We start from the raw sequence: 14,767 nt of genomic DNA on the forward strand, positions 1-14,767 counted from the left end.
CTACCCTCCATAGCTGCCCTCTCAGGTTTACCTGTGCTACCCTCCATGGCTGCCCTGCCAGTTTTGCGCTCCAAAGATCCCATTTTACTCACTGGTGAGATTTTCAGGCGTTCTTCCCTGTGGACCCTTCACAGATCCCCCTTATGGATGCTAACTGTGAAGCAGGCAGCATAGTGCCTGTAGAAATTGCAGGCCACGTAGCTTTCTCAGTCTTGCCTGAGAAAGTGGCCTGGGAAATTATAGGGAGGAATTAAAACAATCCTCAGAGACAGAAAACAGCCTTGCAGGTGCTGTTTGTCTGTTCCTTGTTTTCTGGCAAGAGAAGGTCGGGGGGTGCTGTACCCCACTGACCAATGATGGTGATGTGTTAGTTTACGAACCAATAAGAGTTTCTTTTCTGTACTTTTCACGTATCGGTCTATAAAAAAGATCTGAAGCAATAAACAAAGGGAAATTCTCCTGATTGACTCCTAGAGTCTGTGTCATTCTCACCGTTCCTAATAGAGCAACACCCCCTGGTCCGCCACTCGTCTGACTCCTGGACAGTCTCAGGAGCCCATCAATCGTCCAGTGCCAGCCACCACCAAGGGGAGCTGATCACCGAAACTGGGTGAGGCGCGCCTTCAGCTCCGCTCGCTGCCTGCTGCCCTGAACAGTGGAAATATCCCAGACCGAGCCCCCAAATTGTCAGGAAAATTAATCCACAAACACCAGAGGTTTATGTCCAAAAAGGAGACAGAGGAGTCCTTTCACTTTATTTGATTAAAGGGAGAGGCCATGGGGCATTCCCCTGAGGTCTATCCCATTTTTGGAAGGTGCAGCCTTCTTTTTTATCCTAATTCCCGGCCATATGTGTCTTCTCTCTTTCCCCATAGGCTGAGGGACTTGAGAGGTACAGACTGCCCGGAACGCCTGATACCTGGGATACCTCCCCACCCCCCACCCCCCCATCCCCCCCCCAGCATAATCTCCTTCTTAATTCTTAACTCTTGTGGAATTTTATGGTGTTTCCCCAGTGTCCCTTTCATCTTTCACTCAATCAGTGAAATCCATCCTTTTGTTTCTGCTATCTCTCAGTGATAGTTTCATCTTATTAGCAGACCCACAGCTTCTTTGTAAAGACAAACCTGTCACTCCTCTCAAGACTATCCCCTCTTTTTAAAAGAAAATAAAAAGGGGCAGTTGCAGAATGCCCCTGCCTCATGAGGGGGAGATTCTACCTAGACAGACAGCATCGGGTGAGTGGCATAATTTAAAGAAGATTCCGCCCCTCCACCCTATGAGATGTGCCCCTGCAAGCCCGGGAAAAGACACTCCACCCCATTTTGCCAGATATGGAATGGCCCAAGAATGTTCTTCTTTTCCTTTACCCTCATGGGTTGAAATTCTACTGCAGTGTCCCTGCCTTAGTTCTTTCCATTGCTTGTCCTCCTCGACCCACCCCTTTGCAGTCCCCTGCTCCTCTCGCTATTCAATCTGGACTTTAAATTCCACCCCTACCCTGGCATATAAAACCCATGACTCTACCCTAGTTCTTGTCTTGGTCCCTAGCTCAATAAAGGATCCTGAATTCTGCTAAACCATGACTCATCCTGTTGTCTTTTCCTTTTGGTTGTTAGTAGCTGCCTGAGGTCTGAGACTCCAGGGCCCGGGGCAGTTGTTGTGCCCCTCGCTGTGGCAGAATGCAACAACAAAAAAAGTTCATTAACAGGAAACAAAAATATAATAAAAATCAGAATAAATCTTCAGAACACTTCTCCTTCCCCCATAGCTTTTCTTTCTCACTGACAATGTGCAGAGACAAAACCTGGGACTTTCAGTCAGTTTACCACTTCTAGAATAGTTTTTTTCAGTCCACTTAAGGAAACATGTCTCTCTTGACATGCCATGGAGACATCTCCACAAGAAACGGTTTTCTTGTGGCTTTTAATTTCCACAAATAGCAGCTGCCCAAAAATCTGCAATTATGAATCCCTCCCATCTTTTACAGCTTTTCCACAGCTGCATTCTTGGCCCATGTCAGCTTAATCAAGTGCTGTTTTGAAGGATGAGCAGAGTGTCCATGTTGCTTTCTCTATGTGTTTTCACTCCTTTTTCTTGACTCAGGAGAGAATTTGTGTTCATAGGTTCATTTGTTCTCAAGCTTTATCGGTTGAAACAGTTTTTATAGAGTTCTGTATCGTTGGTCTGATACAGATTGCTCTGCAATCAAGGAATTGCTGGTTTTGCTGCCATGGTGCCCACCCAGCACTGCCCTAGCTGTCCTGGCTGCCGGTGCCACCTCGCGTTTTTCCTTCATGTGGGGCACCGGGAAAAAAAAAAAAAAAAAAGCTTTTGTCCTTCAGCCTGCAGCATAGCTAAAAACAGATAAGCAAGCAAAGTCTACTGAGTCATGCTGAGATAACTGTGGCTGCACGGTGCCACCCTGGCCACTCTGATCCCAGCCGTGTGGCCCTGGCCACGTGGCTGCTCCTGGTCTGGGATGTCAGTGGCTGCTTGGCTGCTCCTGCCCCCAGCCCGTTTTGGCTTCAGGGCCACTCCTGGCCCTGGACCCTCTTGGCTTTGGGGCTGCTCCTGGCCCCACACCCTCTCAGCTTTGGGGCCACTCCCAGCACCAGCCGTGGGGCCATTCCCGGTGCTGGTCCCCAGGCTCCACCAGGGAGGGGGCCCGGCCCAGTTGAGAAGGGGCCCCAGCCATCCACCAGGATGGGGCCTGGCAAGTTTCCTGGTGGCAGGCTCTGCAGCCTGCTCTCCACACCTCTGGGGGCCGAAAAACTCAGCCGTGCTGTGTGGCAGCTGCCACGGCGACACACCGCAGTGGCGGGAGGGCCGTTCTGGGCCTGGCAGCGGGGTCCGTGTGGGGCTAGCCCCGGCCCAAGCTGTTCAAAGGTCACAAGTCAAGAGAGATTTCCCAGGCTTTTTTTCCTTTATAAAATGTGCTTTTCCAAAGAGATATATTCAACTCTTTTAAGTGGTTTAACCAGGTGTAAATCTTCAAATTTAGACAGATGATTGGGTCGTCAAAACCAGGCAGTTCATTGGTTCTGGCAGGTTCACTACAGAGAACCACTCCTGCAGTCTGAGGACCTCTTCCCCTCAACTGAAACCAGAATTCATTAAACCACAACACTGTCCATTGGCACAGGCCCACGGGACGGGACGGGACGGGACGGGACGGGACGGGACGGGACGGGACGGGACGGGACGGGACGGGACGGGACGGGATGGGATGGGATGGGATGGGATGGGATGGGATGGGATGGGATGGGATGGGATGGGATGGGACTGGATGGAATAGGATGAGACAGGATATGATGGGATGGGACAGGATGGGGCAATGCTGGCTGGAAGTGCCAGCTTTGGAGTCCACTCACCCTCCTGCAGCAGATGGAACGGCTGCACCTCTTCAGTCTCATATTCAGGAGCAGCTCCTGGACCTTCTTCAACCTCCTCTACCCAGGCCAGCTTGGGAACTCTTGGGGGCCTCTGCTCCATGTCTTTTCCCATCCTCCTCCATCCTGTCCATGGGCACAACCCAACGGGATGGGATGGGAAGGGATAGGAAGAGATGGGGCTGGATGGGACAGGATGGGGCAATGATGGCTGGAAGTTCCAGCTCTGGAGCCCAGCTCTCCCACTCACCCTCCTGCAGCGGCTGGAACGGCTGCACCTCTTCAGTCTCATATTCAGGAGCAGCTCCTGGACCTTCTTCAACCTCCTCTACCCAGGCCAGCTTGGGAACTCTTGGGGGCCTCTGCTCCATGTCTTTTCCCATCCTCCTCCATCCTGTCCATGGGCACAACCCAACAGGATGGGATGAGATGTGATGGGATGGGGCAATGCTGGCTGGAAGTTCCAGCTCTGGAGCCCAGCTCTCCCACTCACCCTCCTGCAGCGGCTGGAACTGCTGCACCTCTTCAGTCTCATATTCAGGAGCAGCTCCAGGGCCTCCTTCATCCTCCTCTACCCAGGCCAGCTTAGGCACTCTCGGGGGTCTTTTCTCCATGCTAGCACCTGAATTTATGGCTATTTGCAAGTGAGATGCTTTGGAAAAGACCTGATGTTCTGCAGTCCAGCTAGTCCTGCATATATGTGTGGAAGACACCCGGCAGAGGGAAGTCTCAAGAATGTGACAGGACAGCAAGTCCTGCAGTTGCCTCTTGATTGCTCCTGCCACAAGGACAAGAGACTCCTTGTCGAGGTTTGTATTCAACAAATACCACAGTCTGCCCTCGAGGGCACCAGGAGGTCTAATGCCTCAAAAAAGCTCCGGGGCAGGCACCAGTGAGTGCACTCTGTAGGGGCTCCTCACAGCATGGCTCTGGCACGTCGTGTCCTGTTGTGTGCACCAAGCACTGTGGCACGGCCCAGTCACTGCCAGCTCCCATGTCACTACGTGTCACAAAGGGCCCTTGGACACCTGGTCCTGTTCCATTCCACGGTGACCAAGCTACACCGTGTCACAAAGAGCCCTTGCACACACTGCCAGCTGCCCTGGTTCCACCCCATCCCCCCCAAAGTGGCCCAGGTTGGGAGGAATCCCTTGCCCAAAGGGTCTAAGACAGCCCAACAGGATCTTTAGGAATGCCTCAAACCATCAGCCAACGCTGCCCTGCTCTGCAGGCTCAGGGCAGCAGAAGGAGCCCCCAGGGCTGCCGACGCAGCCGCAGCAGGAAGGGCACGGGGCCTTGCACAGAAGCTGGCACGGCCTCCTTGGGACACGTCCCAGCTGGTGGCCATTCTAAACCTGCAGGTGTGACACAAGGAATGACTTGATCTTCTCAAGTGTGGCCCGGCTGGCTCAGTGATGAGGTTTCTCTTCACTCTGGTTTCAAGCCAGCAGATGTTTGTGGGATTCACTGATTTTCTTCAAGAATTCAAGTCTATAGAGTGAGCAAAGAAATCAGGGGGGGACTTTCTCTCCCTGGGGTTGCATTCCACAGTTTATTTCTGTGAAGGGGAATCCAAAGGACGAGAGACAAAGGATTTGGGGTCAGGGGGGTCTCTTTTAGCAGGGTTTCTCAGAGGGAGGGAACATCAGAGAGAGAACCAATTCTTTTTCTCAGTTAGTACATCTTACAAACTTTCTACAAATCAAGGTTACACACACCAAGATTAGAAATAACAGACACCAACTTCTTCAAATGCCCACAAAGGTGTAGGAGTATTCTCCACAGAGAGGCAAAGGAGGAGAGAGGGGTGGCTTGGTTTCCTGGCAACCCAGGGGGGAAAGAAAAGGAAGGCAAGGTAAGCATGGCCTCTCAGCTTCCATAGCTCAGAGGCATTCTGGGACAGGAAAAAGTTACAAACCAAACTTCTGTGTTGGAAAGAAGGGTTCTCTTCTCCCAACCCCGTGCTTTCCTGGGCTAAAGAAACTTCAAGCAGCTGGAAATGCCAGCGGGGTCCTCTCTTTACTCTATCCGGCCTCTCGCCGTGGGGCTGAGGAGAGAAATTTTAGAAACCATGGTAACTTGACGCCAGATAAACAGGAGAAAGAGAAGCTGGGGGTGGGGGTGGAAATCACAACTAGAAGAGGGGGAAAGATACATTTCAAGCTATCAACTACAACATCTCCCCCTAATCTTTTCCAAAAGAAGGAAGGGAACTCGGTTTTACTTCTTCAAACCAAGGGGAAGGTGTTTGGGGGGTATTGGGATTTGGGAATTCCACAGCATTTATCTGAGGTGCAGGAGAAATTAACTTGGTGGTGGTGGTAACACACCAACGTTGCAAAACAGAAAACATAATCAGAACAACAACAATTGCAAAAAACCCTAAAACAGTCTGGAAAACAGAAGACAGCCATCCCAAAAATCCCCATCCTGAGAAAATGTCCACAAAACTGTCATGCTCGGGATGGTTTCTTCCTAAAATACAGGTAAACAAGGAACAAAAAACATTAGCTGAATTAACAGATAAAAATAAACAGATTCAACAGAGGAAAGTCAGGGTAGAATGGAGAATCTGGATTTCCTTCTCCACCCAAATACCTGTTTGATCTTTGAACTTCTGCCACTGAAATATCAGGAGGTCCTGTGGGATGTTTTTCAATGTACAGTTTTACCCACCTCTGTGGGACCCACCGTAAACCCAGGGGTGTTGATACACAGGCGTATCTTTTTCCCCATGTCACTAATTTGTAAGGACCTTCAATTTTTCCACTCTCAGGGTCTCTCATCAGCACTGGTGGATGTTCCTTGAGCTTGTGTTTGCCATGAGGGGAGAAATGCTTAACCACTGGGGGGTTTTGATCTTCCACAGAACAGTTTAAAAAGTTGAGAGTGAACAGTGCTTTGCATAATCTTTCCTGTGGTGTTAACTTTACTTTGTTTTCCCATTTTTCAAAACCCTTTTGAGTGACTGGTGTGCTCTCTCCACCACTGCTTGACCTGTTGGAGAGTGGGGGATTCCTGTCTTGTGTCTCACTCCCCATTCTTGTAAAAATTCTTTAAACACTTTGGAAAGATATGCTGGTCCATTATCTGTTTTAATTTCTTTAGGGATTTCTAGCACAGAAAAAGCTTGCAACAGGTGCTTTGTGGCATGCACACCTTTTTCTCCTGCATGGGCCGAGGCAAAAATTGCTCCAGAGAAGGTATCAATGGATATATGTACATATTTTACCTGTCCAAATTCAGGGATGTGTGTTACATCAGTTTGCCATACTTCACAGCTTTCAAGTCCCCTTGGATAGACTCCAGCACCCAGGGGTGGCAGAGCTGTGTGTTGACAGTGGGGGCAAGGGGCCACAATGGCTTTGGCTTTGATCTCGTTTGAGATTAAACTGTCGAATAAAACCTGGCACATTCTGATGAAACATTTCATGGCTTAATTTTGCCTGTTGAAACAGGTCAGGGAGTCTGGCCAGCCCAACGGGGGCAGCAGCCAGGGAATCAGCTCTGTCATTCCCTTCTGCTATGAAACCAGGTAATTCCGTATGCAACCAGGTATGCATAACAAAATAGGGATGTTCTCAATGGGAAACTGCATCAATCAATTTTGAGAGCAATTCAAACAACATTCCGTTTGAGATCTCCTTGGGGACTGCATTTTCTGCTCTGGAAACCACTCCTGCTGCATAAGCTGAATCAGTGACCAAACTGAATGATTCTGAAAACCTCTCAAATGCTCTAACCATTGCTGCTAACTCAGCAATTTGAGGGGATCCTTCCACATAATCAACATCTGTTTCCCACTGCTGCGTCTGAAGATCCTTCCAGGTCATTACTGACCTTCAGGATGCTCCAGATGCATCAGTAAAAACAGTCAAAGCCTCAAGGGGCTTCTGACTCCTCTTATCTTTTGGTACCAAATTAAATTTTGAATTAAACAATTTGTGAGCAGGGGCATGAACTGAAATCTGCCCAGTAAAATTCTCCAGAGCAATTTGCAGGGTCTCTTGATTCCTCAAGAGGTGCTCAAACATTTCCCTGGTCATCTTCACTGAGGAGGTTTCTTCCTCAGAGAGGCTTAGGGGCAAATGTATACATGAAAAATCACGACCAGCAAGTTCTCTCGGTCTCAGCCTGGCCTTTCCAACCAGCTGGGCCATCAATTCCTGTGGCCTTGTAATATTTTTGGACCGATGGTGACTGAGAAAGACCCACTCTATGATTATCAAATGGTCTTTCTGGTCCTTGTCCCACTGAAAAATCAACCCCTGAAGGTGTGGCAATTTCCCCATTACAGTAAATTTGAAAGGCAGCTCTGGATGGCATCTATGTGCCTGTCTCTTCTCCATCATACTGCTTACCTTTTCTCTAAAGCATCCCTGGCTTCTGGAGTCAGTGTCCTTGGAGCACTCAGCTCATCTCCCCCTTTCAATAAATTGAAAAGAGGGGCTAGGTCATCGGTGGCAATGCCTAGCCAAGGCCTAACCCAATTCAGTGTTCCACATAGAGAGTGCAAGTCTGCTAAGGTTTTGGGATTGCTGTTAAAAGCTAATTTCTGAGGAACAATTGTTTTTGCAGTGATTTCCAGACCTAGGTATTTCCAAGGAGGCATCTTTTGGAATTTTTTCTCCTGAAGGGTGAATCCTGCAGTTGTTAAAACTTCAGTCACCCGGTCCAGTGTGAATTGCAGCAATTTTTCATGTGGGGCACACACTAGCACATCATCCATATAATGCAGGATGATGGTTTCCCCCACCTCAGCTCGCACAGGGGATAACAAGGTGGCAACATACCATTGACAAATCACAGGTGAATTTTTCATCCCTTGGGGGAGGGATTTCCAATGAAACCTTCTCATTGGGGTTTCTCTGTTGAGGGAAGGCACAGGAAAAGCAAACCTGGGGGCATCTACAGGGTCTAGAGGAATTTTGAAAAAGCAATCTTTCATGTCAATCACAGCCAATTCCCAATCTTGAGGAAGCATGGCAGGGGAAGGCATTCCTGGCTGAAGAGGTCCCATGTCCACAACGATTTTGTTAATTTCTCTCAGATCATGAACCAATCTCCACTTGTCTTTCTCCGGCTTTTTAATGACAAACACAGGGGAGTTCCAAGGGCTAAAAGTGGGTTCAACATTGCCTTGAGCCAATTGCTCATCTACTAACTCATTTAGCGCCTTTAATTTCTCTTTGCTCAGTGGCCACTGGGCTATCCAAATTGGGCAATCTGTGGTCCATTCTAGTTTTTGGGTCTGGCGCTTCTCAGTGGCCGCAATCAAAAATCCCGAGGTGTTTTCAGAATTTCAATGCGGACTCGCCGTTGGGACATGACATCTCTTCCCCACAAGGGATCCTGGAAATCAGTGACAACGGGGGAAATAGGTGCTATTTGCCCCTCAGGTCCTCTAATCTGAATGGGTTCCTTTGATATTTTGGCCAGTTGGGCTCCGCCTATACCTTGGATGTGGCCAACCATCGGTTGCAGTTCCCATTGCGGTGGCCATCTCCTTTCAGGGATGACAGTCACATCTGCTCCTGTGTCCATCATGCCTGTCATTCCCATGCCTTCACTACCTTTTTTCAAATGGCATGAGATGATGGGTTTGTTTTCTCCCACTGCTTGAGCCCAGTAGATCTGAGGTGCTGCATCATCTACTGAGATCCCTGATGGAATGGGAACAGCTTGAGCAATTACCTGCCCTTGTGCCAGGTAGAATGGTGGGTTGATGCACCGTGCCCGAAGGATGAGTGCATCCAAGTCAGCTGAGAGAGTGACAGGAGAAATTTCGATCTCTGGGGGTGTGGTTTTTGTGTCCCCAGTAACAAGAAACTTACAGTTCAAGTCAGGGGTCAGTTTTTCCCTCAGTGGGTCAATGGAAACAACTGTCCAGTGGTGGGACCTGAAAAAATGATCTTTCACAGTAAACAATTTGAGAGGTAATTTTGGCTTCCAAACCTCACAACCCTTGGTGTAATTTCGGTGGCAGAAGTCAGACCTGTGAGAAATGTCACATTTAAGAGTGTCATCATATTCAATTTTCCCTCCCCCTGTGACTTCTATTCCACTTGTGTCTCTGCATGGAATAGATTCTTGCTGGGTATCCAGTTTTTTTGGTTCTGAGGACCCTCTCTCTTTTCCCAGTTTCCCTGCCCTTGGTTGTTAGGATATGGCACTTGGCAGAACTTTGCACAATGTCCTGGCTGTCCACACCGATGACAGGCGAGCGGTCCCTTTGGCTTGGCTGGCGATGGCAGGGTGGGTACAGTTGTGGCTGCAATTCTTCCCGGGGTTCTCTGGGAATCCTCAGTCCTTGACATTGAAGTGCTGATTACATCCGTACACATCTCAATTAAAGTTGCCAAGGTCGGTGGTGGATCCTTTGGCAGCACCCGAATCAGAGCTTTGCAGGCTTCGTTCGCATTGACTCGAGCCATTTCCAACAGCAAGTCAGAGTGCAGGGTGGTATTCTGCACTTGTCTTTCAATCTGTACCTTTAATCTATTCACAAAATCTACAAATCTTTCATCAGAATGTTGTTTAACTTGAGCAGAGGGAACAACAGATTCAGAAAGAGGAATATTGAAAAATGCTTTCTCTGCAGTCTCCTGTATTTTCTCTCTAACTCATTTTGGCAAATTTTGGGCCTGGTAAATAAGTTCGCTCCAATCACCTTCACCACACAAATGATTCATGGTAATTATTTTACCCCTTACATCTAAAGCCTCAAAATCACTGCTCAGTAATTCTCCCAAAAGGGTTTTCAACAATCTTTTCCAAGCCCCTTCCCAGAGCAAATACTCTCCTGGGGATAGAAGGCAGGAAAACAAATCCTTCAAATCATGTGGGAACAACTGGTTGGAGGAGAGGGTTGCCTTTAAAAGACTTTTAAAAAATTGGCTTTCCTTTCCAATCTCTTTTGCTGCTTTGCATAATTCCATTTTCAATCGAAATGACATTGCATTCCATTCTGGTAATGCTCCTCCCCTCCCATAAGTAACAGGTGCTGCAAAGAACGGAGGCTTCTGTTCCTGGTTTGTCCCTTCGCCCCTTCCCTTCTCCACAGCTGGAGGGGGTGACCTGGGAGCCAGCAGCAGAGAGAGGGCAGGTGGGGTTGCAGGGGGGGTAGGAGGGGTCAGGGGTGGGGTGCCATGGGAGGGAGACACCCCTGAGGGGTGGGGCTGAAGCAGAGGAGGGAGGGTCTGGAGGGAGGAAAGGGTTGAGGGAGGGAGGGGAAACAAAGGGATTGTGGAGGAAGAAGCACCGGGTTGATAGTCGACCATGTGCTCAGCACTGTTTTGAAACCCTTGGGCCCTTTGTGTAACACTTGGGGGGGGGGGGGGGGACCCACCATGTGGTCTCCTCCGTTTTGTGCACGCAAAGGACTGCCAGGAACAAAAGGAGAGGGATATTGAAGGTAAAGAGGAGTAGGAGAGGGAGCTGGGATGGGTTTTAGGGAAAGGTCTCCAAGAGCTTGGCCAGAGCTGCTGGTAAAGGGCTGCTGAGAGGACTCCCCCAGCTTAGGGTAACAGGGTTGAGGTAAAGAAATAGGGTTATCAGGGTTAGGATTGGGTAAGCTTTTTTCCTTTTCTTCTTTTTCAATAAGGGTTAGTGTGAAAAACGAGGTTCACATAATTTTTATAGAATTTAAAAGTTTAATAAAAAAACAATTAGGAGAAAAAAATAAAGTATACAGATACAGCCAGGTGTCTCTGCATTCAGCCAAGAGAGCACACCTTACTGACAAAGGATTGTCCTTAAAAAAGAACCCTACTACATATCCATAAATTCTCATACATATTCATACATTCTTCTTAGGATCTTTGGTGTTCTTCTGTTTAGTTTTCTCTTGCCCCCTTCCCAATAGATCAATCTTCTTGGCGCCATCGAGATTTACATTCTCTGATACCAGAAATGCAATAAATTCCTCCCCCCAGAGTTCTGGTCACTGCTGTCTTCATCTGGATAAGAGAGTTTACAAATGCAGGAGTTCTCTAGCTATTTTTTTTTTCCTCAGTCTTTGGGTTATACAAACAAACTATGCCATGGCCTAACATATATATATTATACTACTATTCCTAAATTTCATCAATAACAGAAATAAAGAAAACTATATTAATACAAGAAAATTTCTCATTCTTATACACATAACATTCATTTTAATATTTGTGAAAAGCCAACAATATAAAATGTATCTATAACAGTCTAATCAAAACAAACAAACTGATTACTTTCGCTGCTGAACTATCTCCAGCATTCACAGATTCAATTTTGTCCCCACTCTGTTCCAAAAGGAAACAGAAGTCACATCTGCAGGAGACACTTGAGGAAAGTTTAAAAAAACCCAATTCACTAATTTTTTCACTTTTTTCTTAGAAAACGGTTTCTCTCCAATTTGCAAAATGCCAATCACTTGATTAAAAATCCCCCTTTGTGTTACAGACAGTCTTGCACCCATTTCTGTGATCTCACCTGTCCGTCGCAGCTATTTCACCAACGGCTCCAAACTGCTCTGCATCCAGAAGTTTCACCTGGGATGGGACTCTTCTTTCACCCACTCCCTCTTCACAGCTTCCCCCCTTTTGGGAAATTCAGTCTTCTGCATGCTCGTGCCGTTGTCTTGCTCTCAAAAGCAGCCCCTCGGTGCTCAGGGGTTTTTGCTTTTCTCCCCAGCACGTCTTCCACTTAGAACAGCGGAGAGACGCTTCTGGGGTAGATGTCGTCCCAGCGGTGGTCAGAATCTCACCTTCCGTGGTTCTTCTGTCCCCTTTATGGAGGGACAGGCCAGCCCCACGTTCTGGGCAGCATCTGACTCGATCTTCCTGAGTGGCCCGGCTGGCTCAGTGATGAGGTTTCTCTTCACTCTGGTTTCAAGCCAGCAGATGTTTGTGGGGTTCACTGATTTTCTTCAAGAATTTGAGTCTATAGAGTGAGCAAAGAAATCAGGGGGGGACTTTCTCTCCCTGGGGTTGCATTCCACAGTTTATTCCTGTGAAGGGGAATCCAAAAGATGACAGACAAAGGATTTGGGGTCAGGGGGGTCTCTTTTAGCAGGGTTTCTCAGAGGGAGGGAACATCAGAGAAAAAAACAATTATTTTTCTCAGTTAGTACATCTTACAAACTTTCTACAAATCAAGGTTACACACACCAAGATAAGAAATAACAGACACCAACTTCTTCAAATGCCCACAAAGGTGTAGGAGTATTCTCCACAGAGGGGCAGAGGGGGAGAGAGGGGGGAGCACGGTTTCCTGGCAACACAGGGGGTGTTATAGATACATATATTGTTGGCTTTTCGCAAATATTAAAATGAATGTTACGTGTATAAGAATGGGAAATTTTCTTGTATTAATATAGTTTTCTTTATTTCTGTTATTGATGAAATTTAGAAATAGTGGTATAATAAATATATGTTAGGCTATGGCATAGTATTAAAATAAAAACTACTTTTGTCTGTATAACCCAAAGACTGAAAAAGACAGCTGGAGACACTTTCTTTTTCCTTTTGTAAACTCTCTTATCCAGATGAAGACAGCAGTGACCAGAACTCTGGGGGAGGAATTTATTGCATTTCTGGTATCAGAGAATGTAAATCTCGATGGCGCCAAGAAGATTGATCTATTGGGAAGGGGGCAAGAGAAAACTAAACAGAAGAACACCAAAGATCCTAAGAAGAATGTATGAATATGTATGAGAATTTATGGATATGTAGTAGGGTTCTTTTTTAAGGACAATCCTTTGTCAGTAAGGTGTGCTCTCTTGGCTGAATGCAGAGACACCTGGCTGTATCTGTATACTTTATTTTTTTCTCCTAATTGTTTTTTTATTAAACTTTTAAATTCTATAAAAATTATGTGAACCTCGTTTTTCACAGAGGGGAAAGAAAGGGAAGGCAAGAATACCCTTGCGGCTTCCATAACTCAGAGGCATTCTGGGACAGGAAAAACAGAGTTACAAACTCCCGTGTTGGAAAGAAGAGTCTCCTGGGCTAAAGAAACTTCAAGCAGCTGGAAATGCCAGCAAGGTCTCCCCTCCACTCCATTCTCGCAGTGGAGCTGAGGAGAAAAACTTCAGTAACCGTGGGAACTTGACACCAGTAAACAGTTAGGAGAAAAAGAAGCGGGGAGGGGGGAAATCACAACTAAAATAGGGGAAAAGATACATTTCAAGCTATCAACTACCAACATAAACTAACTTAACATTCTAACAACTCTACCACAGCAAAAGCGTATAAAAATCAAAAATCTTTTTGTCATCATCTCAACTTTCCCACCCTGCTTAAAGCAAGAAATTGAAAACAGTCTCAGGAAATCTCCTGATCTTGACAGCAATCCCAGGCTTACCTTCCTTTGGGAAGTGTCCTCTGGAGCTGTGTCCAGGCAGGTCTGGAGCTGGGAGCAGCCCTGCCCCACCCAGCCCCTCTCAGCAGCAGCCCCTGCCCTGCTCAGGGTGGCTCCTTCCCCCCACAGCTTCTCCCCAGCGCTGGGAGCAGCTCCCCGGGCCGGCTGAGAGCTGTCCCTGGCAGGCAGCAGAGTCCCTGCCCCAGCACAGCGCCCTGGGCTGCAGGACCCTGCTCTGCAGGACAGCCCTGGGCACCCCTGCCTGCTCTCCACAAGGGACAGGAGGAAAATGTACTCACAGAGTCTGTAGGCACTGGTGGTGCTCTGTTAGGAACGGTGAGAAGAGCGACACAGACTCTCTTGTGCGTTGAACAAGAGAGCGAGGTTTATTACCCCAGATCTTCTTTTATAGACCGATATGTGAAAGTACAGAAAGGTAAAACTCTTTGTTTTCAGGGAACTAACACATCACCGTCACTGGTCAGTGGCGTTCACCACCCCTCGACCTTCTCTTGTAAGAAAACAAGAAACTGACAAACAGCACCTGCAAGGCTGTCTTCTATCTCTAAGGATTGTTTTCATTCCTCTTTATGATTTATCAGGCCACTTTCTGAGAAAGTTATGTGGCCTGCTATTCCACAGGCACTGTGCTCCCTGCTTTTGCTCACAGTTAGCATCCATACACTGAGGATCTACAGAAAATCTATAGGTGATCTATAGAGGATCTACAAGGGATCTATAGGTGTCTCCGGGGGCCTGGCAAGGGTTCAGGGGCGCTTAGGGGAGTCTGGGATCCATAGGGGATTGGAGAGTATCTGGGGAACCGTAAAGGGGGTCTGGGGCATCCATAGGGGCTCTGTAGGCTCCCCCAGGAGCCTATAGAGAGTCCAGGATCTCTATAAAGGAATTTTGGGGTCTTTAAAGGAAATTTTTGACAATTTTGGGCTCTGTACAAGGAATTCTTGGAAATTTGGGGTCCCTATAGGGAAGTTTGTGATTCCTATAGAGAATTTTGGGGTCTCTTGGGAATTTTCAGG

At 47.5% G+C, this 14,767-nt stretch overlaps 1 protein-coding gene across 1 annotated transcript; it reads right to left on the reverse strand.

The window, feature by feature from the left end:
* Positions 1-1,886: 1,886 nt before the first annotated feature.
* On the reverse strand, positions 1,887-5,439 carry LOC147648766 (uncharacterized). Its single transcript, XM_086865950.1, has 4 exons — positions 3,886-5,439; positions 3,643-3,786; positions 3,375-3,518; positions 1,887-3,100 (listed from the first exon to the last, which is right to left on the reverse strand). The coding sequence occupies exons 1-4, from the start codon at positions 4,004-4,006 to the stop codon at positions 3,057-3,059; spliced, it is 453 nt and encodes a 150-aa protein (XP_086722076.1). The 5' UTR covers positions 4,007-5,439; the 3' UTR covers positions 1,887-3,056.
* Positions 5,440-14,767: the final 9,328 nt, after the last annotated feature.

The sequence above is a fragment of the Cyanistes caeruleus genome, chromosome 30 (assembly GCF_971803275.1).
Source record: "Cyanistes caeruleus chromosome 30, bCyaCae1.hap1.1, whole genome shotgun sequence".
NCBI classification, from domain to species: domain Eukaryota; kingdom Metazoa; phylum Chordata; class Aves; order Passeriformes; family Paridae; genus Cyanistes; species Cyanistes caeruleus.